General features: G+C 44.9%; 1 protein-coding gene across 1 annotated transcript; it reads left to right on the forward strand.

Moving 5' to 3' along the window:
* The first annotated feature begins 972 nt into the window (after positions 1-972).
* Positions 973-25,416, forward strand: NSFL1C (NSFL1 cofactor). Its single transcript, NM_001266663.1, is given in 9 exon segments — positions 973-1,184; positions 3,476-3,573; positions 9,352-9,426; positions 12,497-12,662; positions 13,286-13,378; positions 14,458-14,567; positions 14,968-15,105; positions 21,755-21,919; positions 23,680-25,416. Coding segments are annotated over 9 exon segments (1,113 nt in total). The 5' UTR covers positions 973-1,079; the 3' UTR covers positions 23,843-25,416.
* Positions 25,417-25,681: the final 265 nt, after the last annotated feature.

Genomic DNA, 25,681 nt, shown 5'->3' on the forward strand with positions numbered 1-25,681 from the left:
AACCGGTTTCGGCGGGAAGAAGAGTTTCCATAGCACTGGCAATTGTAGCGAGGGTATCCAAGGGAACAGATGTGGGTTATAGATTAGGACCCGCGGGAAGGTTGTTTACCCTAACTAGGGGTAAGGAGGTACAAAGAACGAGGAAATTAGGCTTTGAAAATAGAGAACAAAGAACAAGTAAGCTGAACAAGCCCACTCTTTGGAGAGGAACTTACTGTACCTAACAGTGGCAAGAAGCAAGAGGCAAGATGGCAAAGAAGCTGAGGACCCAGAAGACAGGTTTGTTCCTGAGAAGGTGGCCTTGGAGCAGAGCCCCAAAGAAAGCGGAGAGAGCGCCTTGCCCATCGGTAAGGGAAAGGTGCTCCAGGCACAGAAGCAGCTAATGCAACGGCCCTGAGGCAAATGCACCATACCTGGCAAGTTCCAGGAACAGCAAGGAGGGCAAGGCGCCTGGAGCAAAGGAAGCTAGCGGATCCCTAGATGAGATGGAGGAACTGGCCCATTTCTCATGGGTCCTGCAGGCAGGCCCTGAGACAGTCTTTCATGCGGGGCGAGATAGCGAGGCATGGACGTGTTGTGAGCGGAGGCCTAGCCTGTTCAAGGTCTGAATTTTTACCCCCAGAGTGTAAGAAGCAAGGGAGCAGGGACTTTGTTTTGCTCCCTGCCATATCCACAGCCCTAGAAAAACATCGGGCCATTGATAGCTCTCAGTAAATGCTTGACAAGTAAGTGAATGAACGAATGCATAAATTAATGAAATGAGGGCTGCGTCAATGAATAACTGGGAATCTGACTCCTGCAGGGATCCTTCAGCCCACAGGTGTATGTAAGACCCGCCCCGCCTCTCATCCTTCGGGCTCCCACCCACGCCGTTAGGCTGCGGTTCGCGCTGCAGTCGCCAGAGGGCGCGGAGCGGCGGGGTTTCCCGCACGGAGCGCTTTGCGTGGGGCACCACGTGGGGCGGGGCTGCGGGCGGGCTCCCACCAGCTGGGCTTCGTCGACCGGCAAGCGGAACGCGGCAGCTGGGCTTGGGCTGCGCGGCGGCCGCCGGAGCGCTTTGGGAAGCGCACTGGTCGAAGATGGCGGCGGAGCGACAGGAGGCGCTGAGGGAGTTCGTGGCGGTGACGGGCGCCGAGGAGGAGCGGGCCCGCTTCTTTCTGGAGTCGGCCGGCTGGGACTTGCAGGTAGCGCCGCGAGGCGGGCTGTGTCGGGTGGGCCGGGGACCGCTGGGAACGGGCGCCTGGTGCCTTAAGCCCGCGGCGGCCGAAGCGCACAGTCATCCCCGCTCTACCGCGGCCCGACCCAGGCCTCATGGTCCCGGGACCGCTTGTCACGCGTCGCCTGCTCGGCTTGGGAGTGGGGGAACGCGGGCCAGCCCCAGCCAGTTCTGCCGTGCCAGTTTCACGCTGCCTCTCCCGCTTGCGGCGTCAGCGACACTTCCGGCACTGCAGCAGCCGGCGAGGAGAGGGAGCGCCTGGGGGCGTGGCTGCCACGCCGAATGTCTGCCGAAGGCCAAGCTGGTCCGAGTGAGCAGCTCTTGGGTGAAGCCCCACTCTGGACTAGGTGGCCGCTCATTTCTACTTCCGAAGTCCAGCCCGGGAGCTGAACCCCGCCCCGCCTTCCTAATTGCTGGGAGAATACCTCTGGGGTGGTGGCGCAAGGTTGGAGCGTCTTCACCTTTCGTAGTTAACTTATCTGTAAAATGGGAGTCTCGTGGAAATTACTGTGTAGTTCATTGGCACGTACTAAGTATAAACTAAATACTCGCTGAGAAGACTTACGCTTCACGAGGCAGGGATTTTTGTACACTGATGAATTCCCAGTGCCTAGAACAATGCCTGGCACATAGTAAGCACTCGGTAATTAACTGTAGAAAGAATTGCATAAATATTCTTGGCCAGCCTCGTCTTAGGTAGATGATAATGATGATGACTAATATTTATTGAGTACTTACTATGAGCCAGGCGCTGTTCTAACTGCTTTACATGTCTTTTGTCATTTAACCTTCGCATTTTGCCACTGAGGTTAAAGAGGTTAAGTAACTTGCTCAAGGCCTCACTAGCTACCAGGCAGAAGAAGTAGAAGTGGAACTCAGTTCTGTATGATTCCAAGCAGACAGAGCCCAGGCTTTAAACCACCATGTGCCAAGCACTTTACGTAATATGATTCGTTTAATCCTAGCAACACTGTGAGGTAAAGACTAGACCCATTTTATGGATGAGGAATTGGAAGCACAGAGGGGAAAGAATTTTCTCAAGGTCACATAGCCAGTAAGTAGTGGGGTTGGAATTTGAACTGGGTCTGCTGCCAAACGTAAATTGCTTCCCAAACATAAGAATTAGGTAAAGCATCACACCTAGATCACACCTAGACACAATGGGAAGCCTCTGTGCTGGGCAGAAATAAAAAGTTTCTACCTGAAAGACATAAAAGCACACAGTGTTGTGACCAACAGATCTTCTGTCTCGTTCCCCTCACATTGTAGTGGGGAAACTGAGACTCATGCATGTGACTTGCCTGGCAGGAACAGGACTTGAAGGTAGGCTCCCTGAGAATGCCAGTTCACTACATGTCCTGAGACAGCACACTGCCTCCCAGCAGATTACTTTTATCCCGTGACAGCTCACTGTCTCCTGTAAAGTTGGTGACCCTGAGGACAGGAGCGATGTCTGTTTCATCTCTGTGACCTCAGTGCTTTCTTGTGTTTGTGCAAAGCAAGTGATTAGTAAATGCCTGTCTGTTGAGTTGGTGAGCGAGATGTCACAAATGACCAAAAGATTCCCATATTCCTTCTGTATGTGTAGACCTGGCATGCGAGTATGCATAAATCGTAATGGATTATCTCATCCAGTGTGCAGGTTGGTGAGATAGGTACCCCCATTTCACAGATTAGGAAACAACTTGAAAGAATGGAAAAGTAGCAACCTGTACTGACTTCACAGTTCCTGACTCCTGTCTGTACTGGAAACGCTTAAGAGTAAGGGCCTGAGCACACTAGCAGGGATGGAACCTGGCTCCACTCTTTACCAATTGTGTAAACTTGAACAAATTATTTTTAATTCTCAGTGCTTCTGTATCAACTATAAAATGAGATGATAATAGTACTAATAGCATAGAGTTCTGTGAGGATTAAACAAATTAACGTATGTAGAATGCTCAGAACAACCTGGCACAATGCTCACTAAATGTGTGCTACTTTTACTAGATCACGTTTCTTCATAAAATGAGAATGAGGAGTGTCTTCCACCCCAGCCATTCTTACTGCCTTCTTTTCACCGTAGTGGGTGGAATTTGTTTCAGTTGACACAAAGACTTAACAGTTGAGCTGTTAACCTTCTGGTCTAATTTTCTTTGGCCCATGGATGCAAGCTACCTTGTAAGTGTTGGCCATGTCTGTACTCCTTTGTGCTCAGAGGAGATATGTGTTAGGTGAAGGCCTGTTTAAGGGTCCCAAGGTACTACCTCTCTGTTTCAGATCGCGCTAGCGAGCTTTTATGAGGACGGAGGGGATGAAGACATTGTGACCATTTCGCAGGCAACCCCCAGTTCAGTGTCCAGAGGCACAGCCCCCAGGTAAGGGCCAACTTCAATTATTGCTACATGAGTGTTTCCAGCAGTGAAGAGGAGTTATTTTCTGACCAGAGGGTTCAGGCCTGGGTGTGTGGACCAGGTCTGAATGAGAAGGTTAGACTGAGTCAATGGGTAGTACTTCCCAGCAAGCCTCAGTCATTTCCAGTACAGAGATGCATGACTTTTAACTGGGTGTGGTTTATGGTTCAATTCTGGGGGAAACCACAAATCTACTTTTAAGACTTTTGAGGGTCTTTTACATATGTAATATGAGGAATGACCACTGCAACTCTAAAGTTTTTAAGTAAAAGCCAAAAAACTTCCTTTCAAGGGTGCTATAGATGTGAAAGATTAGGCGAAATTACTTTAGGAAAGCTGTTTTGATATTTTAGGATGCCCATTACCTTATTAAGAAGTCTGGTACAAAATAAACCTGTGTGACCCACCCTTGGCCAAGTTGATTAGGGAGACCTTGTCTTACTAGGTAAAACAGTGTTAACCTTTGCGATCCCATTTGCCTCCCCTGTTGCCGCCTCCCTGGCTCCCGCAGCAGAATGCTCCTGTGCTCTGCAGAGTGAGACAATGCTGGTCTTCCAGGAGACAGGCAGGGGTGCTTCCTGTAAAGGTGTCTGAACCTTTACAGAGAGTGTGACGGCAGAGGTGTCTCCCTTCTCTGCCTTAGCCTGATTGCTTCTACTCTCTAGTGTATGTTTAAGCCAGGAAATTTTATTTGGGTTTGAATTCAACCCCAGAATATAACCAATAGTGTTTCTTTGCCATGAAGTGGTAAATTATGTTTCTCTCTAAAAGCGACTGAGGTTTAAAATATATTTCCTTCCTTTGAAGAAGGAGCACTAACCCCAGATCTCATTGCTTTATTAACTTCTTTCACTCACTCCCATCCAGAGAAAAGAGGTAGGAGGAAAGTGATCTTGTAACTGTTTGCACGTGCTAACCTATGAGATATTGGTGATGGCACATCTGGGTATTACTGCTTGGGACATGTTGTTAGGGTAAGTGCTGTTCTTGCAGCTGCTAGTAGAGATGGCTAATTTTCTGGGGTATGAGTCTTTGACAGCCACCTTAGGGTGTTGTTGGGATGTTGGCATGTCAGAATTATACAGGAGGAGAGATTGAAAGTTAGTCTCTAATGCCAGTTACATGTTTACTCCTCTCTTTTCTCCAGTAGTCCCAAAGTTCTATTAAGGCAGTGGTTTATTAGCATGGGCCCAGGAGCCTGACTGCCTTGGTTCAAATCCCAGCTCTGCCACTTAAGTAAAAGCTTTGTGACCTTGGGCAGGTTACTTAATGTATCAGTTCCTCATTTTCCTTACCTGTCAATTGGGAATGATAGTGCCTACCACCTAGGAGATTGAATGTGCCTACCACATAGGAGATTGCTACCACAAGCAAGTAGAACACAGTATGTGGTGTTATTGTAATTTTAGTATTATCATTTTTAGCATTCATTCTCAACCTGTTTTGTTTACTCTGTCTATTCCCCAACAAGTATGTTTATTTAAGAATAGGCATAACAGTAAAAGAATCAAGGATATAGGGTTTAATATTAGAACTGAAGTGAGTAAAAAGACTGGACACACATTCAGTCCAAGAGGCATTGCTTTATTGCTCTGTTAAGGCTCAGACTTGGTAGTAGGCCTAGAAAAGAACTGAAGACAAGAAAAAGGGAGGGAGGAGGATGCAGTCTGTTGCATGGTTGTCCTTATTGAGGAGGAAAGCAAATGCTAGGACTACACTCTCAGGAAAAGCCAAACTTGTGCTAGCACCTCAGAGGAATTCTGTGTGGGATGTGCCTCTGCTTTGACCTGGGTGTTGCAGGACAGTTAGCCAGCTGCTGCCTTCTCCCCATCCCCTACTTTCGACTTCTCACATACCCTTTTATGTTGTCACTGCTGCCTCAGAGCAACACCCGACTCTAGAATAGGGATTCTTAATATGGAGCCCCAGAACCCTGGGAGGAATCTATGGAATGGGCGTGAGAAAGTCTCTAAATTATTAATACCTGAAATTACAGGCAAAAGTTTGTGTACACGTTAGCAGGTATCTTTTGTGGAGTCCATGGCTTTTATGAGAATCTCGAAGGGCTGACAGACATAAAAATGTTACCATTGCTATAGGAGACAGTTTAAACTCAGTAATAACAGCTGCCATTTATTGAGTATTTAGGAGTCAGGCACTGGATTAAGCTTTTACATGAACACCTTTTTAGTCCTCACAGCAACCCTTTGAGGTTAGTACTGTTGTTAGTACTATTAGCACTGAGGTTAGTACTATTCCTGTTTTCCAGATGAGGACACTGAAGTTGGGGTATCTTTCCAAGATCACAGAGCTAGTAAAACAAAGATTTAAATGTAGGGTTGTTTCTACATTCAGCATTTCAGCTCTCAGCCCCAACGACGTTCTGCCTCTTCTTGTGGACATTCAAAGTCCTCCAGAGTTTACCCTGGACCCACCTTCCTAATCTGACTTCCGTTTCCTCATTTCTTAAATCCTTTGTTCCAACCAAACTGATTTCTTTGGTGCTCTAATTATTCCTTATTTTTGGTTCTCCTGCTTTTGTTTGAGTCTCTCACCTGGTCAGGTGTGCCCACTCTCTTGCTTTCTGCCTATACAGATCCCATGCATCCTTCCATGTTCACCTCCATCCCCACTCCTCTGTCGAGCGTGTTATTCCTAACCCCGTGACCAGGTGGCATGCCATAATTCTGTTCCACAGAACCCCAATCACAACTATCACTCCTTCAGTTCTTTGACTATATTCACATACTATTGGGTGGCATCTCTCCCACATTGCCCTGAACTCTTTTCCTGATACTTAACTTAATTTTTCTCCCCAAGTAAATTGTAAGTTCCTGGAAGTGGGAGGGCTAGTATTTCAGGAGCAGTCACCATCCTTCTAGCCATATTTCTCACCTGTGTTCTCTTCTGATACTGTTCAACAGCTTTGAAGTAGGTAAGGTGCTCACCATTTCGCTGGTCAGGATGCTAATTCTTAGAAAGGTCAAGTAACTTACAGCTGCTGTTACCACAGATTCACGGCCAAGTCTGCCTAAGTCCAAAGCTGCTTCTACTGCCACATGCTACCTCCCTGCCAGCACCTCCCACCCCTGTATGCAGGGTCAAGCAAGAGGTAACAGTTTCTTCCTTTTTTTCCCCCTCTTTCATCCAGCAAAAGTTATACTTGAAACTTTCAGGGACTACCATTGTCTGATTCTCTAAAACTACATTATCCAATAAGGTAGCCACTAGCTATTTAAATTAATTAGAGTTAAGCAAACATCATTACTCATTTGCTCTAACCACATTTCAGATGCTTAATAGCCAAATGTGACTAGTGGCTTCTCTGTTGGACAGTGCAGATAGAGCATTTCCATCATCAGAGAGAGGCAGAGCTAGGGTAACCAGATTAAAAACAGAAAATGTCATCTGATGAAGGAGCTTTGTGCCACTTCAGTATGCCAGAGTAGCCTGGGAGATAGTTCTAATACTGAAAAATTGAACTTTCTGAGATATTTAGTCGATTTATAGAGACCATAGGACTAAAGTATTCAGCAATTGGTGATATCCCTAGGACACCCATGCCAGAAGGTAACTGAAAGCATTACTCCAGACAGTGGTTCTGAACTTGAATGTATGCCAAAATTACCTCAGGGGCTCCTTAAGACTAGATTGTTGAATACCCCTTCCAGAGCCTCTGATTCAGTAGAATTAAGAGGGGCCTGGGGATTTGCATTTCCGACAGGTTCACCGTAATGCTGATGCTCCTGGTCCATGACCACACTTTGAGAACTGCTACTCAAGAGTAGTACTTAAATGTGCCACACCATGCAAAAGACTTTCCGTGCATCAGTACCCCACCTGTACACAGAAAGCCCATAGGTTGATGCTGTGATTATCTTATTTACATGTGAGAAAATGAGAGCGTTGAGAATTTAAATAGCATGTCCAAGATCACAAGGTAGGAAGCAGAATTGGGATTGGAACCTGGTACATGGACACCAGAATCAGTGCCGGATACCATCAGAGTCTGGGTGTATGAGTTTTGGGGGAAAGAAACAAAGCCATAGCCAGAGCAAGTGATTTGCCCAAGCAAGTATATTTGAAAGTTTAACAACAGGGAGATAGAAAATATTTTTTTCATAGATGCTTATCCTAGCGTAGTCATTGTAAGAAACTTTAGGCTGAGCCTGTATGGAAAATTCCCTTTGGGAAGATGAATGAGTGGAACTAGTACTCTCAGGGTACTAGTACAGATCTCATCACTTGGATCCTTTTGAACCATGTCATATCGAGTATCAAGGAATGCCCAGGAGGCTGTTCTCAGGAGCCAACTCATACAGGGAGCTTATTTGCTACATTGATTGGTTTTTGTCTTCTCACTTCTAGTTGATGGAACCTCAGATCTCTTCTGTCCCCTGATTGTCTCCTTGAAATAAATGTTCAAGACTGAACTGGAGCTTTCTTCCTAGTTAACAGCTCATTAAAGCCTCACTAAACCTGTATTACTCTCTGTGTTAGTCTTTTCTCACACTGCTATAAAGAACTACCTGAGACTGGGTAATTTATGAAGAAAAGAGATTTAATTGACTCACAGTTCCATAGCTGTACAGGAAGCATAGCTGGAGGGCCTCAGGAAGCTTACAATCATGGTAAAAGGCGAAGGGGAAGCAAGCACATCTTCACATGGTGGCAGGGGAGAGCATGTGTGAAGGGGGAAGTGCCACATACTTTAAAACCATCAGATCTTGTGAGAGCTCACTCACTATCATGAGAACAGCATGGGGGAAATACACTCACATGATACAGGTCCCTCCTCCAACATTGGGAATTACAGTTCGACATGAGATTTGGGTGGGGACACAGAGCCAAACCATATCACCCTCCTTCTCCCATATTGTATGGAAGCTGCTTTTTTCCCCTAAGAAATACAGAATTTTTTTTTTCATCTTGATAAAACTTGTGTCTTACGATCCTTGAAAAACTAAGCCTGTTCCTTGAGGACAGATCTAAACTAGGTGGAAAGTGGCAGTGGAAGATATTGTCAGAGAGAATTAACCCTTCTCATGCTCATTTTTAGTTGTGCCCATCCCATACAACACTGCTTTTTTCCTCAAAATCAATACTACTTCTTGACTAACCTGCAGCAGAAGTAGACTGGGGCTTGCTTTTCCTCCAGTGCTGTCACCCACATATTCATTCATTCCTACTTCTTGACTATGTGTCCTTCCTTCAACTCTCTGGTCTCTGTGCACTGTGTATGCTGCTTTCCGGTAATGCTACACCAACCCCTTTTCCCCAGCAGCCCCATCCCCGTGACTGTCCACTAGTTCTTTGGCAGTTGGTCCAAATATTTCATTTTTCTGCGAAGCCTTTCTTGCGTTCTCTATTCCTTCCCACTGTCTGTACTACTTAACCCTTGTACTCATTTTTAGTTGTGCCCACCCTACACAACACTGCTTTTTTTCCTAAATATTAATAAATACTTTCTAGTTTTTATTAAAGCCAGGACAGCTTAAATTGGGATTCCATTTTACCTCACGATAGGACTTTCTAATTTATACTCAGTCTGTGTGACCTTGGAAAAATAAATGCCACATTATTTTATGTGCAGTCTTAGAGGATTAACCTGTCTCCACATAACATCCTCCTCTCGCCTACCAAAAATCTAACCTCAGTGTCTTCACCTCCTTAGCTGCTGGTGATGAGGGTTACCTTTCTTAATGCTCCCTGAGATCATTTTGCTCCTTTCTGTGTCTCCAGTGATAATAGAGTGACATCCTTCAGAGACCTCATTCATGACCAAGATGAGGATGAGGAAGAGGAGGAAGGCCAGAGGTGAGTCTTTTAGATGGGATCTGGGAGACAGTTTACAGGGAAGTTCAGGGTAATGTGTAAATCACCTAGAACAGGACCTGGTAAACATATTCGGTTATTGTTAGCCATTAGTACTGTGGGCTGGTCTGTGGGTTATATCCTAGGAAGTCTCTTCTCCCTGTAGCTTAGAAGTGACCCCTGTTCTGTTACTTAATGTATTTATTGAGGAATATTAGGGGAGGGAAATAAGGAAAAGATCTAGCAGTCCCACTTTTTGATATTGACTCAAAAGATCTGAAATCAGTTTATAAAGAGATGTCTATGTTCCCATGCTCATTGCGGTGCTCTTCACAGTAGCGAAGTTATGGATCAGCGTAAGTGTCTTACCAGCAGATGAATGGATAAAGCAAATGTGGTATATATACACAGTAGGAGTACGACTCAGTCTGTGAAAAGAAGAAAATTGTCATTTTCAACAACATGGATAGAGAACGTTATGCTAACTAAAATAAGCCAGGTACAGAAACACAAATACGGCACGCTCTCACATGTGGAATCTAGAACAATTCCAATCTAGAACAATCGGCAGAGTGTGGTTACAGAGGCAGAAGTGAGGGGATAATGGGGAGATGATGGTCAAAGGGTATAAAATCTTAGACAGGAGGAATATAGTTTGGTGTTTTTTTTTATTTAGATCTCTTGCATAGCATGATGAATATAGTTAATTAAAGAGCATGTACATTTCAAAATTGCTAAGTGTTAATTTCAAGTGTTCTCACCACAAAAATTTTGAGTATTTGAGGTGGTGAATATGCTAACTAGCTTGATTTAATCCACTTCATATTGTTAAAGCATAACATCACTTTGTACCCCATAAGTATATACAATTATAAACTGCCAATTTACAATTTTAAAAAATAAGGAAAAGAAGGAAAAAGTTATTCATTATATTACAATCCATATGTAACCAGATATCCATTTTTTGGTATATTTCTTTCCAGCTTTTTCTTTTTAATTTAAAAAACATCATGTAAAAAACAGAATAATAGGCTTATAAGTGTATATTCCCTCAATAGACATGCACACATCTGTTTGTTCTTAACCTTTAGGAGCATTGTAATAAAAATATCCATTGTGGAAAATACAGACTAGTATGATGAAAAAGTCTTAAACTCATCTACCCTTTGGTAACTTCGGTTGATGTTCTGGCATATTTCCATCCAGTCTTTGTTCCGTATATAAATATGGTTTTGTTGAATCAATGCTACATCTCAAACATTTTCCCATGTCATTAAAATCCTTCATATGCCTTTTCATATGCTATAATAATAATGTTATATGGGATGCCTGACATTTAGGTTATTTTCAATGTTTTACTACTGTAAATACCAGTGCTGTGAACATTTTTGTGGATTAATTAACCACATTTCAGATTATTTTTTTAGGATAGTTTTTAAAAATGGAAATACCAGGTCCAGGGCATGCATATTTTTAAGGTTCTTGATCACAGGCTCCCAGTTCTGAAGCCAGGGCTTTGAGATCCCTTAATAAAGACTTTGACTTTCTGGTCCATTTAGCAGAACTTCATCTACCTGGAATGAACAAGAATGAACTGGCTACAACCTCATTTCATGGGTTTTGGTTCTCCACAGGATCTGCCTCGGTCTTTCAGACATTCCTAAGGAAAATTGTATAATAACTATTATGGGAATGCAGTTATCTCATCATGGTCAGTCTTTGGAGAAGTGGGCTGAGAAATTACATGTGTTCTATTCTCTATTTTCATTCCTATTGTGACCTTCACACTGCCTCAAAACCTTCCTTTTAGATACTCCCGGATATGAGAATATATGTTAATTTTAGGGTTTTACACTCCTGAGTGAAACACAGTGTCATCAAGTACGTGAATGCCCAGCTCATAAATGACTTTCTCATTCTCTTCCCACCCAGTCACATCCTCCAGGCGATGACCTTCCTTTATTTCACATTCCGCTTACTTCCTTGACCCCTCAGCATTTCAGACTGAAAGGACACTGGTACTGTTGTCCTTGTCAGGGCCTGTGGCTTTGCCTCTCGTTCCCTGGTGAATGTCAGGAAATAGAAGGCTGAGCCTAATGTTTATAGGTTCTCGATTTTTCCCCCTTGGGGACAAGCTGTTGACTTAGCTCTGACTAGGAGTAATAAGGAGGCAGTGGGGCCAGGCTGCATGACAGCTGGTTTTTAGACCCATATAAAAAAGTACTAATTTTATTATCTCAAGCCATGCCTGGCCTGTTGCAAAGCCCAGTGTGGGTGTCTTGGGGCTTGTATTTGAGATTGGAGCTTCTCTGACCTCCAATACCCTTTCCTCAGGGGCCACAGTGTGTGTCACATGAATGGCAAGGTGAGGTGAGGCTTGGGGGAGCTCCTGGTGCTGTGTCACACCACCTTACCTGTGTGCATTACTCTGTGCTTGTTCTTTTGCATACATCTGCTGATTTGAACCTCACGGCTCTGACTTAAGGAGCAGGTAGGTAGGGCATGTGGTCCTTCCCTCCCATTTCAAAGACAAGGAAAGTGAGTTACAGAGTAGTGCACTGGCTTACCCAGGACACACAGTGGCAGAGCCAAGACTGGAGCCTAGCTGCTTGTACTAACCATGCCAGTGCCACCATTAACCCCGAGTCTCTAGTGGTGGATACTTCTGACTATGACTGCAGTCACTGTCTCCTGGAGAGGAGCTTGGCCACCAGATTGATATTTCCCAGCTGAGACTCTCTCCTGAGCTGATAAGCTGTTTTGCATGCCTGGAATGCCTTTCCCCAATTTGTTCACCTAATAAACTCATCCTCATCCTTAAGACTCGGCCCAGAAGACACCCTTATAGGAAGTCTTGGCTGTCCTTCCCACCCAGTGTTCCCTTACTGACTTCTGTTGCTGCTCACACTGCATTGTACCTGCTTGCCTCCTTCCATGTGTTCCCAGCTAGCCAGTAAGTTCTTTAAAGACAAGCGTTGTACCCTTTGCCTCAGTGTGCCCAGCACCAACCTGGCACATGCTCTATTCATGTTTTCCATGAGTGTTTCATGTTAGAGGTGTATTTTGTACACAGGTTTTATGCTGGGGGCTCAGAGAGAAGTGGACAGCAGATTGTTGGCCCTCCCAGGAAGAAAAGTCCCAACGAGCTGGTGGATGATCTCTTTAAAGGTGCCAAAGAGCATGGAGCTGTAGCTGTGGAGCGAGTGACCAAGAGCCCTGGAGAGACCAGTAAACCGAGAGTGAGTATAAGGGTCGTTGTCTGTCCACAAGACTGAGATTCCAGAACTGGGAATGCCACCTTCTTCACCTCGGTAGTGACTGATTTTTTTTCTTTTTTTCATGTGCTTGCTTAGTCTTCTGTGCAGAACGCGAGTGTAGTTTCTCTCACCCTTTAACGTGGAACCAAGATTTGGGGCAGAGTTTTTAAACCTATAGCCTATGGTCTAGACTGGGTTCTGCATACATGTTTTGTTTGGCCTATCCAGTTTGACTTATTTGGAGTTTTATTTTGTTTTACTTGAATTAATAGTAAAATAGGGATTTCTGTCTCCTTTGGGAATCCTGTACCCAAATTCCTACATGGTCATGGTTAATGAGAGTTTAGTAGCATCTGTTTCCTTTAGCCCGGCACTGCCCCTTCCAGCTCTTAGCCCAATTCTGGCCACCTGATTCATTTACCATACTGCCTGGCCATGTAGGCACTGAGTCTGATATCAGAGAAAATGCATCTAGTAGCTAACATGCTTGATCAGGAACCCATTCCTCTTTCTTCCTCTTACCTAAGATATATATATCATTATATCTGAGTAACCCTTTTACCACGGACCAACCTCTCAAATGTGTATGAACTTATCCCTTATAGCCATTTGCAGGAGGTGGCTACCGCCTTGGGGCAGCACCAGAGGAAGAGTCTGCCTATGTGGCAGGAGAAAAGAGGCAGCATTCCAGCCAAGATGTGAGTGTGCATCCACCTTGCATGAGGGAAGCCTGTGGACTGTTCTGTCATTTTTCTGAAGGGATTAGTTACATATTGTGCATGAACCAGCAGCCTCTGAAAGGGAAGCTAACAGACATAGTGCCCTTGCTGTGGTTCACGAACAGAGAGGCTTACTGGAAAATCAAAGGCAGCTTTCATGGGTGCTGGGTGAGAGAGCTGGTGAGAACAGGTGGGGAAAGGGGATGGGCAAATGAAGGAGTTTTTTGAGCAGCCCATGGATCTCAGGCAGAGGTACAGTGTATCTGGGATTCTTTAGTGATGTGAGTATAGCTGAAGAACTTGTCTTCAGACCCCCAGAGAAGACTTAACACCAATTTTTTTTTTCTTTCTTTTTTTTTTTTTCCAGTTTTCCTCATTGTCCACTATTTGGCCCTGTGCATAGGGTCCCCCTCCCCACAAGTGTAATCATACACACAATTTTGAGTCTTTTTTATTCAATATTATACCACAAACATTTTCTTGTAGTCTTGTGATCATTGATTTCTATAATATGTTTTAAATAATTTTGGGTTTTATTCCAAAATAAAGTCAAGCAAGAAGAAAATAAACATTTTATCCTCCGAGGCAGCTGCTAATGCATTGGTTTTTAGCCTTCTAGACCCGTTGCTGTGAATGTGTATGGGAGTTGTTGTTAACAGAACTTGTAGGTAACATTTTTAATGACTGTGGAATAGTCCACAAGCAAGATTTGCCATGGTAGTTTAGTCGGACACTCACTGCATACCAAGCACAAGCAAAGTGTCAACTGGGTCACCTGCCCAGAGCCATCTAGCTAGTGAGTGGCACAGTCAGGATGCAGCCTCAGCTCTCCTAAAACAAAACCCCTGCTCTTAGTCTGTGCTAGATCACCTTCCTATTCTAGGTTAATGCTTACTTAGTTTGCTTGTTGAATTGCTTATGCACACATGTATATATGTGTGTCTATGTGTGTTTTGATAGTAGCAACACTGAGAAATAGTAAAAACCTGCTAATTTGCAAGTTCAAATTGTTATGCTTACCAGATCCCTGGTAACTGTTTTACTCCCTGTCATCACAGGTTCATGTAGTATTGAAACTCTGGAAGAGTGGATTCAGCCTGGATAATGGAGAACTCAGAAGCTACCAAGATCCATCCAATGCCCAGTTTCTGGAGTCTATCCGCAGAGGGTGAGTGAAAAAGCCCTCCTCCAGGTCCCAAATCAGCGAGTGGATAGCAGTTGGGAAAGAAGAAGGCAGAATGTTGATTATTTGTGAAGTAAATTGTTTGAAGCAGATTCAGCATAGTTGAGATACAGATTCATAGATCTGCTCCAAAAACCTTGTGTGTCCATTTTTCCCCTTTGGGCCTGAGGCAGACCTAAGTGGCCAAATAAGAAATAGGTGTCGGCCATGGCTGAGCAAACAAGAGAAAAGGTGGAGGCAGACAGGTAGCCACCAGAGTAGCCTGCTCCCTGGAGAAACTCAGCAGTTTTCTCTGTGGGACTGAGAGGTTTCTTCTCCCCTTTTCCCCATCACTGTCATTTCCATCTTCTCTCTGTGGACCCCAGCATGGCCTTTTCTCCCACAGGGAGGTGCCAGCAGAGCTGCGGAGGCTAGCTCACGGTGGACAGGTGAACTTGGATATGGAGGACCATCGGGACGAGGACTTTGTGAAGCCCAAAGGAGCCTTCAAAGCCTTCACTGGCGAGGGTCAGAAACTAGGCAGGTAAGGAGCAGCACAGGTGAGAGCCAGACTGTGTCAGTCACACCTGCCAAACCCAGCAGACCTTGTGTATCACTCACTTTGGTTATTAGCTCTTCTGTTTACAAAATACTTCAAATTGTATTTCTATGGGAGGAACAGTGTGGAGAACATGGACTTTGGAGTTAACAGACCTGAGTTTATATCTCTGCTTCTTCACTTTCTAGCAGTGTGACCTTGGACTGTATAGCCTCAGTTTCCCCAACCATAAGTTGGTACTAATAAGAGTCCATACCTCCTAGGATTATTGTTGCAAGGAATAAGTGAGCTGATACATGTAGAACATTGTTCCATAGTTAGCAGTCAATGTAAGCAGAGAGTGTAACATAATTGCTACTATGGATCAGTAATCTAGGGTGTTCAGGGAAGGTGTCATCTCCTTGATGGCTTAAGGCTGAAATGGGGATTCCAAGGGGAATAAGGAATTACAGTCTCTCATCCAGCCAGGCCTCGTGGTGGGTTGCTCAGGATGCAGGGACGCTCAAGAACCTTGCTGCCCCTTTGCAGGCTGGTGTGCCACCGTTATGGCAGCTCAGCAGCTCTTATTTCTACTTATTTGGCCCTTCCTGACACTCACTCTGCCACTTGTGACTTTTTCTGCCTTGTGTCGTCTGCCACTGCCTTCTCACTCCTGTACCCTCTACTAACAGACATTCTTTATCTTCTATTCAAACCCTCTGATGATATCTGATTGGTTAATAGTCACTGGTATCCCTCATACAGTTTTCCCAGCAGACTCTTGGCCAACCCATAGGTAGGCTGCCTTCTCTCAGGATCCACTTAGCTTTGGCCAAGGCCATGGGGTCACCTGATTAGTGTTCTTCAGAGGGAACTGTGCACATGGTAGGCATTCAGAGCATAGTGACCCTTCTTGCCAATATGATCCTTATTTTATAGAGAGAAAGCTGAGGCTCTTGGACATTAGGGGCCTGTCCTTGTGTGTGGTCTGTGTTAGAGCCAGGACCCCAGGCCTTCTGACTGGCATTCCTTCCTGCACTCCTGCACAATGAGACATCCTTTCTAACCTAGATCTGGCAGTTCTCAAAGTAGATACTGCCCTTGCTCACCTCACTGTCTTCAGGGATCAAAGCTTGGTCTTCCAGCAACCATGCCCTCTGAGCTTCTGGCTGGCCCTCTGCTAGAATCCCTTACCTGCCTATTGACCATTCATGCCTCATCAGGAGCAAGGGTTAGAGCTCAGGGTATTAGATTTAGCAGACCCAAAATAGTTAAGTCATCCCTATTCTCATCATTTCGTCTACTGTGTCAAGGGCCGTGGACTAGCCCAGGACAGCTAGTCTTACAGAGTGTCCCTGTCAGTTGTGATGAGCTTTATAGGGCACCTAATTTTCTTTTTCTTTGATTATTAAAGTGATGCATGTTCATCTTAATACAAAGTGCAGGTAAAGAATAAAAGCTGTCCTAAACCTAACACCCAGAAATATCTGGCAAGTGTTTCTTTCTTCTCTTACTCATTTGCATGTGTTTGTAAACATGCTGTTTTATCACCTGCTTTCTGCTTTATCCGTGAAGTATGGCTGTCATCCTGTATCAGTGAGTTTATTTCTACACTTTTAATTATAATGCTTACATAATTTTTTAGCCCACAAATGTGCTGTAATTTAACCAGTCCCTACTGTTAAACATTTAGGCAGCTACCAGAATTACAACATTACAGTGAATATCTGTAATTAAATCTTCGTATACTCTTTAATCTTGGGCTAGACATAGGATTATTGTTTCAAAAGGGCTTCATATTTTTAAGATGTCAAATTGCCGATCAAAAGGTTATACTTTTTACGCTCACTGCCAGTTACAAGGGAGGCACTTTGGGTATGATTTTATAATATTAACAGGAAATGCTTCTACTATCAGAAAGTCTAACCATATTATGTGTGTGAAACTCTGCATCTCAGAAAATTAAAATATCTTTAAATAGTCTATTTTAGCATGATAGAAATAAATATTAGTGTGGAGAATAAGTACAAGATAGAACTTGATATCACCATGATGTTTATCAACAAAGTAAGTGTTCACTGCCAGTTCCACTTGCATTTTATTTCAGTTCTGGCTTTTTATGAAAACTTAGCTTAAAAAAAAAACCAGCCACAGTTTTATATAGCTAGGTGAGATGGGACTTTAGCTTTTCAGTCTAAATCAGGACAGCTGCTTTAGTGTTTTCCCATAAGTTTTACTACATTTTTCATTGTCTTGTGAACCAAAATGATCAGAAGCCAAAAGTTCAAGAAAATTTTCTCAGATTTGCTTCAAAAATCAGTCATTGCTGGGCTTTTTCAAAATCTTAATTATCTGGGAAAATGCTTCAAGTGAATGAATAAGTTGTCTCAGTTCAAAGATTTGAGAAAATTCAGTTGTATTAAATGTTGTTTTAGTAAAAGGCAAAAGGTGTATACAATTTGAAGAGAAACCAGAGAATTTTGTTGTTGTTTTAGGTTTGACGCTAGTTTGTTTGGGTTGGGAGCTGATCTGAAGGTTCGAATTGCAAACAGCAAGAGTGCACTTGAAAGGAGGGGTCACTGCTGCTGGAAGTGAGCTTTAGCTGCTCCTGTGCTGTCTCTAGTGGTTATTTTTGTGGAGAATATGACTGGTCTCAGGATTTGTAACAGCGGCAAGAAAGTACCGAGTGCCAGTTTATTCCCACTGTAAAGACAGGAGGAGTTGGGTGATTCAGGCTCTTGGATTGAGACTCATTTTCCCCATAATTTACTATGTTTGCAGGGAGACACCAAAAACACTATTTATAGACATCTGCTCTAACCTTTCCTGCCTGTGAGTCAAACAGCTGCAGATGGCCAGCCGCTCATTGGGAGCAGTAGCCCAGCTGTTGGCAGTTCTCAGGAAGAGCTGACAGACCAGCTCCTTTGAACAGATGTATGTGGCTGCCCTGCGGGATGATTAGAGCACTATGGAACTAATGTTCTTTAAATGATGTGCTCTTTTTATTTGAAGAATCAGGAGGCCTGGTCTTCAGTTTTCTCCTCCTCTTCTACTGCCTGTCCTCCTTGAGAGCAGCACAGACTGGGAATGCCTGTCAGGTGACCTTCCACTTACAGCCCATGGGCAGCTGATAGCATTTCCAATGGATTTAGGTCCAGAATTGAGGCAAATATAAGTGGGGCAGGACCTTGAAGAATGATAGTAAGTGGCTGGTCGAGTGTTTTATGTTGTTAGCTAAGCACTATGCGAAGTATTTCACATGTTTTATCTTCTTTAATCCTGTTTTGATCCCCATTCTAGAAAGAAGGACCCTGAGACTTGGTGAGATCCATATTGCTGGCCAGTGCAGAGCTGGGTCCCTCCAGTCTCTGCCCTTACCTGCCAACCTGCATAGCATCCTGGATATTCTTGCATAGCCACATAGACATTTGTTTGTGTTTTTAGTATGTCCTGGGTACAGTGCATGTTTTTAGCTATTTTCTCAACTATCTGGGAAGTTTTAACTCTGTTTTTTTGATGAGGAAACTGGGTCTTGAAATCCAAGCCTATATCTGTCTGACTGTAAGGCCCGACAGGAGAGTGGGACAGTGTGAAGAGCACAGGATGGAGAGCCAGACAGGTCGGATTGTATACTGCCTCCTCCGTGAACCAACACTGGAATTTTGGGCAAGTTGCTTAACCCTGTTGTGCCTCAGTTTCCTCATCTGTAAAGTGGAGATGATGAATCCCTACCTCATAGGCTGGGGGTTAAGCCTGTGGGTTAAGTAATGTGGGTTAATACATGTGAAGTACTCAGCACAGGGCCTGGCTTAGGAATGGGTGCCTCATAAACAGTCACCATATTTATCAGGCCACCCTGCCTCACCTAATTTTCAGGGAGTGTGTAAGAGAAACAACCAGTCAGAAGCAGCACAGCCAAGTCCAGGCATCAGACTTTCCTCATCTCTTCCAGTGATGAGCCACCAGCCATCTGCAACAGGACGTGCTGGGAAGCAAACCCAAACAGCAACTGCTTCCTTGTGTGGAGGATTTCCTAAATATCAGGCCTTGCATGCACATTATCTCGTCTCATCCTCAAAACAGAACAGCTCCTCATTTTACACACGAAGACACTGAAGCCCCGGGAAGTTGTGACTTGCCTAAGGCCACACTGCTTGTTTAGTTTAGTGGCAGAGCGGAGGCCAAATGGTAGGTGGCATAGCTCCAAAGATTGTGCCATTTCTCTAGCGTCACACCAACTCTCCTTAATAATAGGGACAGTAGAGACTGCTTCCCCCTAAAAGGCATGGAGATGTGGTAAGGAGAGTATCTCCATTTTATAGAAAAGGAAATTGAGGTGCCAAGATGCTCAGTAACTTGCTGAGGGTCATCAGCTCGTAAGTGAGGAATGACACTCAAGGAGAAGTTTGAGAAAGCATTTTCAATGTAAATATTATTTTTCTAAAGTAAACCATCCTAACTGTAAAGCTTGACAAAATCCTGGCTGGTGGGAATACACAGAATATATACTGAAAGAAAGCTTGTTTATTGCATGAGTTTTAAAAAATGATCCATAGCATGTGTGTCTGTTTTCTCATCTATAAAATGGAGATTACACCCATCTCAAAGGATGGTTGTGGTGATTCAGTGAGATCATGACTGAAAGCTCCTTTAGACAATCCCTGCACAAAGTCGGTGTAAATGTCACTCCTGTTTTTTCTACTCTCCACCCCATTGCCTGAATAGATATCAGCTATTTTGGCTTAACAGCTTCTTTCTCATTTTAGGCCTGACTGAAAATGTTATAGTTCCCTTTCTGGCAGGCAGTGTTTTCAATGAGTACATGTACTTTGAATTATTGTAAATAGTTGAGGGACAGGCTGCCTGAAGTCTAATTGGAGAGTTGACCTAATGTCTGTGAAACTAACGAACAAAACAAGATAGTGTAGATCAGGAATGTCCAGTCTTTTGGCTTCCCTGAGCCACATTGAAAGAAGAAGAATTGCCTTGGGCCACACATGAAATACACTAATACTAATGATAGCTGATGAGCTAACAACAACAACAACAAAAAAGCAAAAAAAAAAAAAAAAAACATAACGTTTTAAGAAAGTTTACGAACTTGTGTTGGGCTGCGTTCAAAGCTGTCCTGGGCCGCATACGGCCCATGAGCCATGGGTGGTTGGAAAAGCTTGGTGCAGAGCTTAGGCATTTACAGGTATATGAGATTTACCTCTTCACTATTTCCAAGCAACTCTTGTGGCCTATGATGGTGTCATTTAAACTCTGTGTCCCAGCCTACACTTTTTGAGTCCCACATGCTGTGTGACTGATGCATAGAAGCAGCTTCTCTAGTGCTAGTAATGTGGGCGACATTCTCTTCTGAGCTCTACTTTGTAATTCTCTAAGTCCATATTTTTCACATTCACAGAAAAGAATAAGTTCACTTTTCAGTCATTCTTTAATTATATGCTTCAGGGCGGTATTGAACTGTGCAGTTTCTCAAAACTTTTAATGTGCCAATGGCCTCTGAAGCTGCTGGTGTGTTATGTGGCCTTTCCCACACCTTCCTTCCTATGGAACACACTTTGGAAAGCACTTTCAGTTGGATTTGCTCTGAGTACCATTTTTGGGGCTGTGAAGGGGGAAGGGTAAGGTACAAGAACTGATCTAATTAGAGGCTTTGAGGGGAAGCGAAGGCTTATCTAATGGCCTTGCTTCTTTTCAGAGGTCTAGGTCAGGTCATCTGCTAAGAGAAAGACTGGGAGTGAAGTGAACAGGTAGTTTGGAGGAGAGAAGGTGGCTCCATACAGTTGTGGAGAAGTGGGAGTCCTTGTGCATTTTGTGTTTGTCAGCCATCCTGAGTGCATTATGCAATTTTCCCCTTTAATCCTCACAAAAACTGAGCAAGGCCTATAGCCTTAACCCTTTAAAAATCTAATTACTACCTTTGTTGAAAGTAAGCATGTTTGAGTAATTCAAACCCTGGTCCATGTGATTCTGAGATATGAAATCTAACACTGGCAGACACCATGTCCTGTTCATTGTATGATGAATCCCAGCAGTACCCAGCACTTGATTGGCTTTTCAGCGCCCTTCAGAACTCTCTCCCCTGCCCTCAATAGTGGATGTATGAGTACAGACACACATATGAGTGAGGTGCACTAGGTAATGCAGGCCTGAAAATTCCATCACAGAGGAAGAATCTGGACTGCTTCGCCTGCAACCTGCCACTCACCTGCCAGGCTGTGCCAAGGCTGCCTCACCTGCAGACTTGGAACACTCCCCTCTACCACTCCATTGAGACCAAAACTGACCCTGGTCTATTATGTCTTCTAGCCTTATGACCCTGTCTCTCCCACCCTAGGCTGTCCTGCTTTCCTTCCTTCAAGCCCTTGTTCAGGTGAAGACACCAAGGAGGAATAAGGCCGAGTAACTTGCCCACATTACTCAGGAGCAAGAGAGCTAGCAATAACATATGAAACATATGACTTGGGGTTTGAAGCTAGTTCTGCTGGACCACAAGGGCACAGTTCTCCCTGTCTGGGTCAATAGCTCAGCAGCACCAAACAATGACAGGAGCATAGCAAATGCTCAGTAACAGTCCAAGAGGGGATTCCCTTTTTGCCAGGGGCCTTGTTTCTGCTTGTGTCCTGATGCCATCCTCTCTCCTCAGCACTGCCCCCCAGGTGTTGAGTACCAGCTCTCCAGCCCAACAGGCAGAAAATGAAGCCAAAGCCAGCTCTTCCATCTTAATCGACGAATCAGAGCCTACCACAAACATCCAAATTCGGCTTGCAGACGGCGGGAGGCTGGTGCAGAAATTTAACCACAGCCACAGGTACCTTGCATTGTGTGGCCTTGCTTATTCTAGGAGCGTCCTCTGGGACTCACGCAAATGTGTGGGAAGCAGAGAGCCGTTCTTCCTCCTAAACACCAGCAGGCACTCCATGCTTTCCCCAAAACAGACACAAGGGTGGTAAGGAATACAAGTCTGAAGCCTTAGGTTCTGGTCCCCACTTTTCCATTAGTGTGGTCAGTGACTGTTAACTTCCCCCACCCCGTGTGTCTCATTCTTCATCTGTAAAATTAGGGTATTGGATTTCTCAGGGCTTTTTTAAGCTACCAGACTGTTCAGAGGAAGTCTTATTCTAAACTCCTGTGAAGAGATCAAATTAGAACTGCTGTGGTTGATAGAGGAGAAGGGGTTACAGTGCCAGCATCCCACTCACCTGGCTTCCTCCACCTCCCTCCCCACAAGCGGCCTGTGAAAACCACTGGGCCAGGAAGATCTCTTCTAGATCTGGCTGTCGAGAATTCTGGGAATGCCTGTTCTACATCTCAGACCATCTGGGCTGGATCAGTTCCTCCTTCATTTTAAAGATGGGGAGACTGAGGCGCAGCAAAGGGAAGAGACTAGTAGGAGAGGTGCTAGAGGACTGTTGCCAGTAAATATATTTGGTATCTCCTTTCTGTAGAACAGAAGTGTCTAAATTTTATTGGTCATGAACCAACTAAGCCAGCACCCACATGTGGGGTCAGTGAATTGTTTGACAATTATTGAGTATCGACTGGGCTCGCCTGTGAGTAAAAGCGGGAGACAAGCCCCAGCTATGAGCCAGGAGCATCTAGAGCCTGTTCAGACCTCCTTCATCAGGAACCTTCATTACACTCAAGTGTCTGGTGGTTAAGGGAGTGACCCATCCCAGTGATGTGAGTTACTTGCCTCAGTTTCGTTTCACTCATTAAGCCCAGCACACTGCTGCCCACTCCCAAGGTGGACAGCCCATGCAGAGAGCTTCGCTGGGTGACAAGGCTTGGTTTGCTAAAAGTCACAGGCAGAATCTTGCAGGTCCACGCCCTTAGATGTGCCAAATTGTAAGTTACATAGATTTTAGGGGCTTGGGGCAAAAAGGAAACTTCTGTTTAAGTGCTGTAGGGAAGGAGGCATTGTTTCCAGGTGGTTTCATTCTCATATGATCTCCAGGTTCAGAAGACAGGCAGTGTCTGGAGAAACGATTCCTGGCCCTGAGAAGTTGACCGTTAATTTCTGACAAATAGTTTGTGATTCCTGTGACATACAAAACAGACATATACTGCCCTTATGAAATTCATGAGCTGCAGGAGGAGACACTAATCAGATCATTCCATAAATGTGGAAGGAGGGCCAGGGATGGAGATAAGGAGCTAAGGAAGGCTGTCCTGAGGAGGTGGCATTTGATCCAAGGCCTGAGTTGTGATTAGGATTACAGGAAGGGGATCAGGCAGGGGGGCCTCTGGAAAGAAGGACCCAAATGTGGGAAGAGAGTATGGCCTGATGAACCAAAAGTGGGGAGAAGAGATTGAGGGGAAAGAGGTGGTATAAAATTAGGCAGGCCTTGGGAACCCAGTAGGGTTGTTGATGTTTATCTCAAGGAAAATAGAAACAGCAGTGAAGGACTCTTGGCAAGAAAGGGACATGGTCCCACGTGCCTGAGCGTAGCTTTCGCTGTTCTGTGGAGAAGGTCAGGGAAGGGGATTTGCGAGGTGTTTAGCTTTCCACAGGGCAGGGGTGTGGACAACAGAGGAGGGCACTGCTCACCACTTCCCCAACTCCTGCAGGATCAGCGACATCCGACTCTTCATCGTGGATGCCCGGCCAGCCATGGCTGCCACCAGCTTTATCCTCATGACTACTTTCCCGAACAAAGAGCTGGCTGATGAGAGCCAGACCCTGAAGGAAGCCAACCTGCTCAATGCTGTCATCGTGCAGCGGTTAACATAACCGCCCAGCCAGCTGCCTGGCATCCCTCCTGTGTTTCCCATGGCCAGTGGCCATGCGGATCGCCCCTCCTGCCCCCTTGTGCACACCCAGCAGTCCAGTGCGACGTCTCCTCCATAGCTCTGGGTTCTTAGATCTTGGTTGGACATTTGTTTTCTCCTTAGTTGCATTTCCTGGGTTTTTGTGACGATCAATGGACTTTAATGAAAAAAAAATAAAAACAACCAAAAAAATTGAAGGAATATCACCAGCATGTTGTACGGAAACTCTCCCACTGAAGCAGGCTTTAATTGCTTTAAAATTATATTTATCTTGGGGCCTGTGGGAGGAAACTTCCTTCCATCTTCTCTACATAAAAACTTGTGGCACACAAGGCTTATTCACTAGTGTGTCCCACCTGCCAGCCCCAACGATCACTGGAGGAAGGAGGGGAAATGTGTTGAAAGAGGCTTTGCCACCACTTGTTCCCACGAGAATATATCACTTGCCCAGATAAAACTGGGCAGCAGCCAGAGTCCCCTAAAAGTGGGAAGTCAGAGCTACATGCACACAGTGTCTTCAGAAGGTGAAAATAAATACTTCCCTGTGCTCCTTTTACTCAACCCCTGGGAAATCCAATCTTGCCAGGCCTTGGCCAGTTGAGATTCTGTTCCACCTGCCTGCCTGGCCCTTTCCTCCGTCACCATCCAGACTGCTCACCTCCTGGGTATTCTTATGGGCTCCTTTATGGTTTGATTTCCTCCACGTGCAGAAGTCTTGAGTGGACCTAGGAGGTAGGTGGGGTATTTTTTTCACTAGGATACAGCTCATGCCAACCCAACCCAAGTGAGTTCAGAATCAGGGTATCTTGCCCTAAAAGATAAACAGTCAAAATGCCACCCAGCTGTTCACTAGTGATGTGTGGCAAATCAAATCAACTGTTGAAGAAGGGGTGAGTTTCCTGTGCTACAAGCATCTGTCACTGTTGGTACGTGCAGGAGGCTTCTGCTGGGTATGTTTTGGAAGTGAGTGTCACTACTTGGCTTTGCTTAGCAGATTCTGCTTCACAGTTGTTCTTTGACCTGCTGACTTGTGACTTGCAGAAACATAGGCAGTAGTCCTAGCCTGGTAAAGACCCTCCATCACCCTCATAAGTTTGCTTCCTATGCAGGTTTGGGAGAGGAGGCCCATTGGGCTCTTGGATGGAATCCTTTCCCCTATTAAACAAACCAGAGACTTAGAATCAGTGCTGACTCAGGATCTCCTGGTTTGGAATCGTAATGTGCCTCGATCCTCTTTCCAAGCAGGCCTCACCAGTCTTTCTGTTTCCTGCTTCACCCCTGCAATGAGCCAAGAACCAACACTACATCCACCTAGAACTGCAGAAGGGCTTGTGGTTTCAACCAAGACCCATCCTGAGCAAGGGACTTGGCTTGGTGCTTTTGATCCCAAAGTTCCCACACTGACAGTGACCTGCTGGGGCAATGGCATCTGTCATGGTGTTTTCTCCAGCAGGTGGAGATTACTATGGAACCTACATATGGGTCTGGAAAAACTGTACACTGTTGTCACCTTGAACATTAAAAACCAGAATGAGGACAATGGACTTTTGTACTTTCTAATGGGTTGCTTTGACAGAAACTACAGCAGCCAGCAGAGGTGCTTTAGTGCTTCACAAAGGTCCCACTTCACAGTGCAAAACCTTGAGCCCCAGTCACACTGCCAGTCAGTGGTAAGGTACTGCCTGTTCCCATCCAGAGCCCACATTCAGCCTCCATGGAGTACAGTATACACTCCATCCGTAACTGCCAGGCCCATGTACATACACTTGACCTCCCCCCACCTCCTCCTCACAGTGTCTGC

Source organism: Macaca mulatta, chromosome 10, assembly GCF_049350105.2.
Source record: "Macaca mulatta isolate MMU2019108-1 chromosome 10, T2T-MMU8v2.0, whole genome shotgun sequence".
NCBI lineage: Eukaryota > Metazoa > Chordata > Mammalia > Primates > Cercopithecidae > Macaca > Macaca mulatta.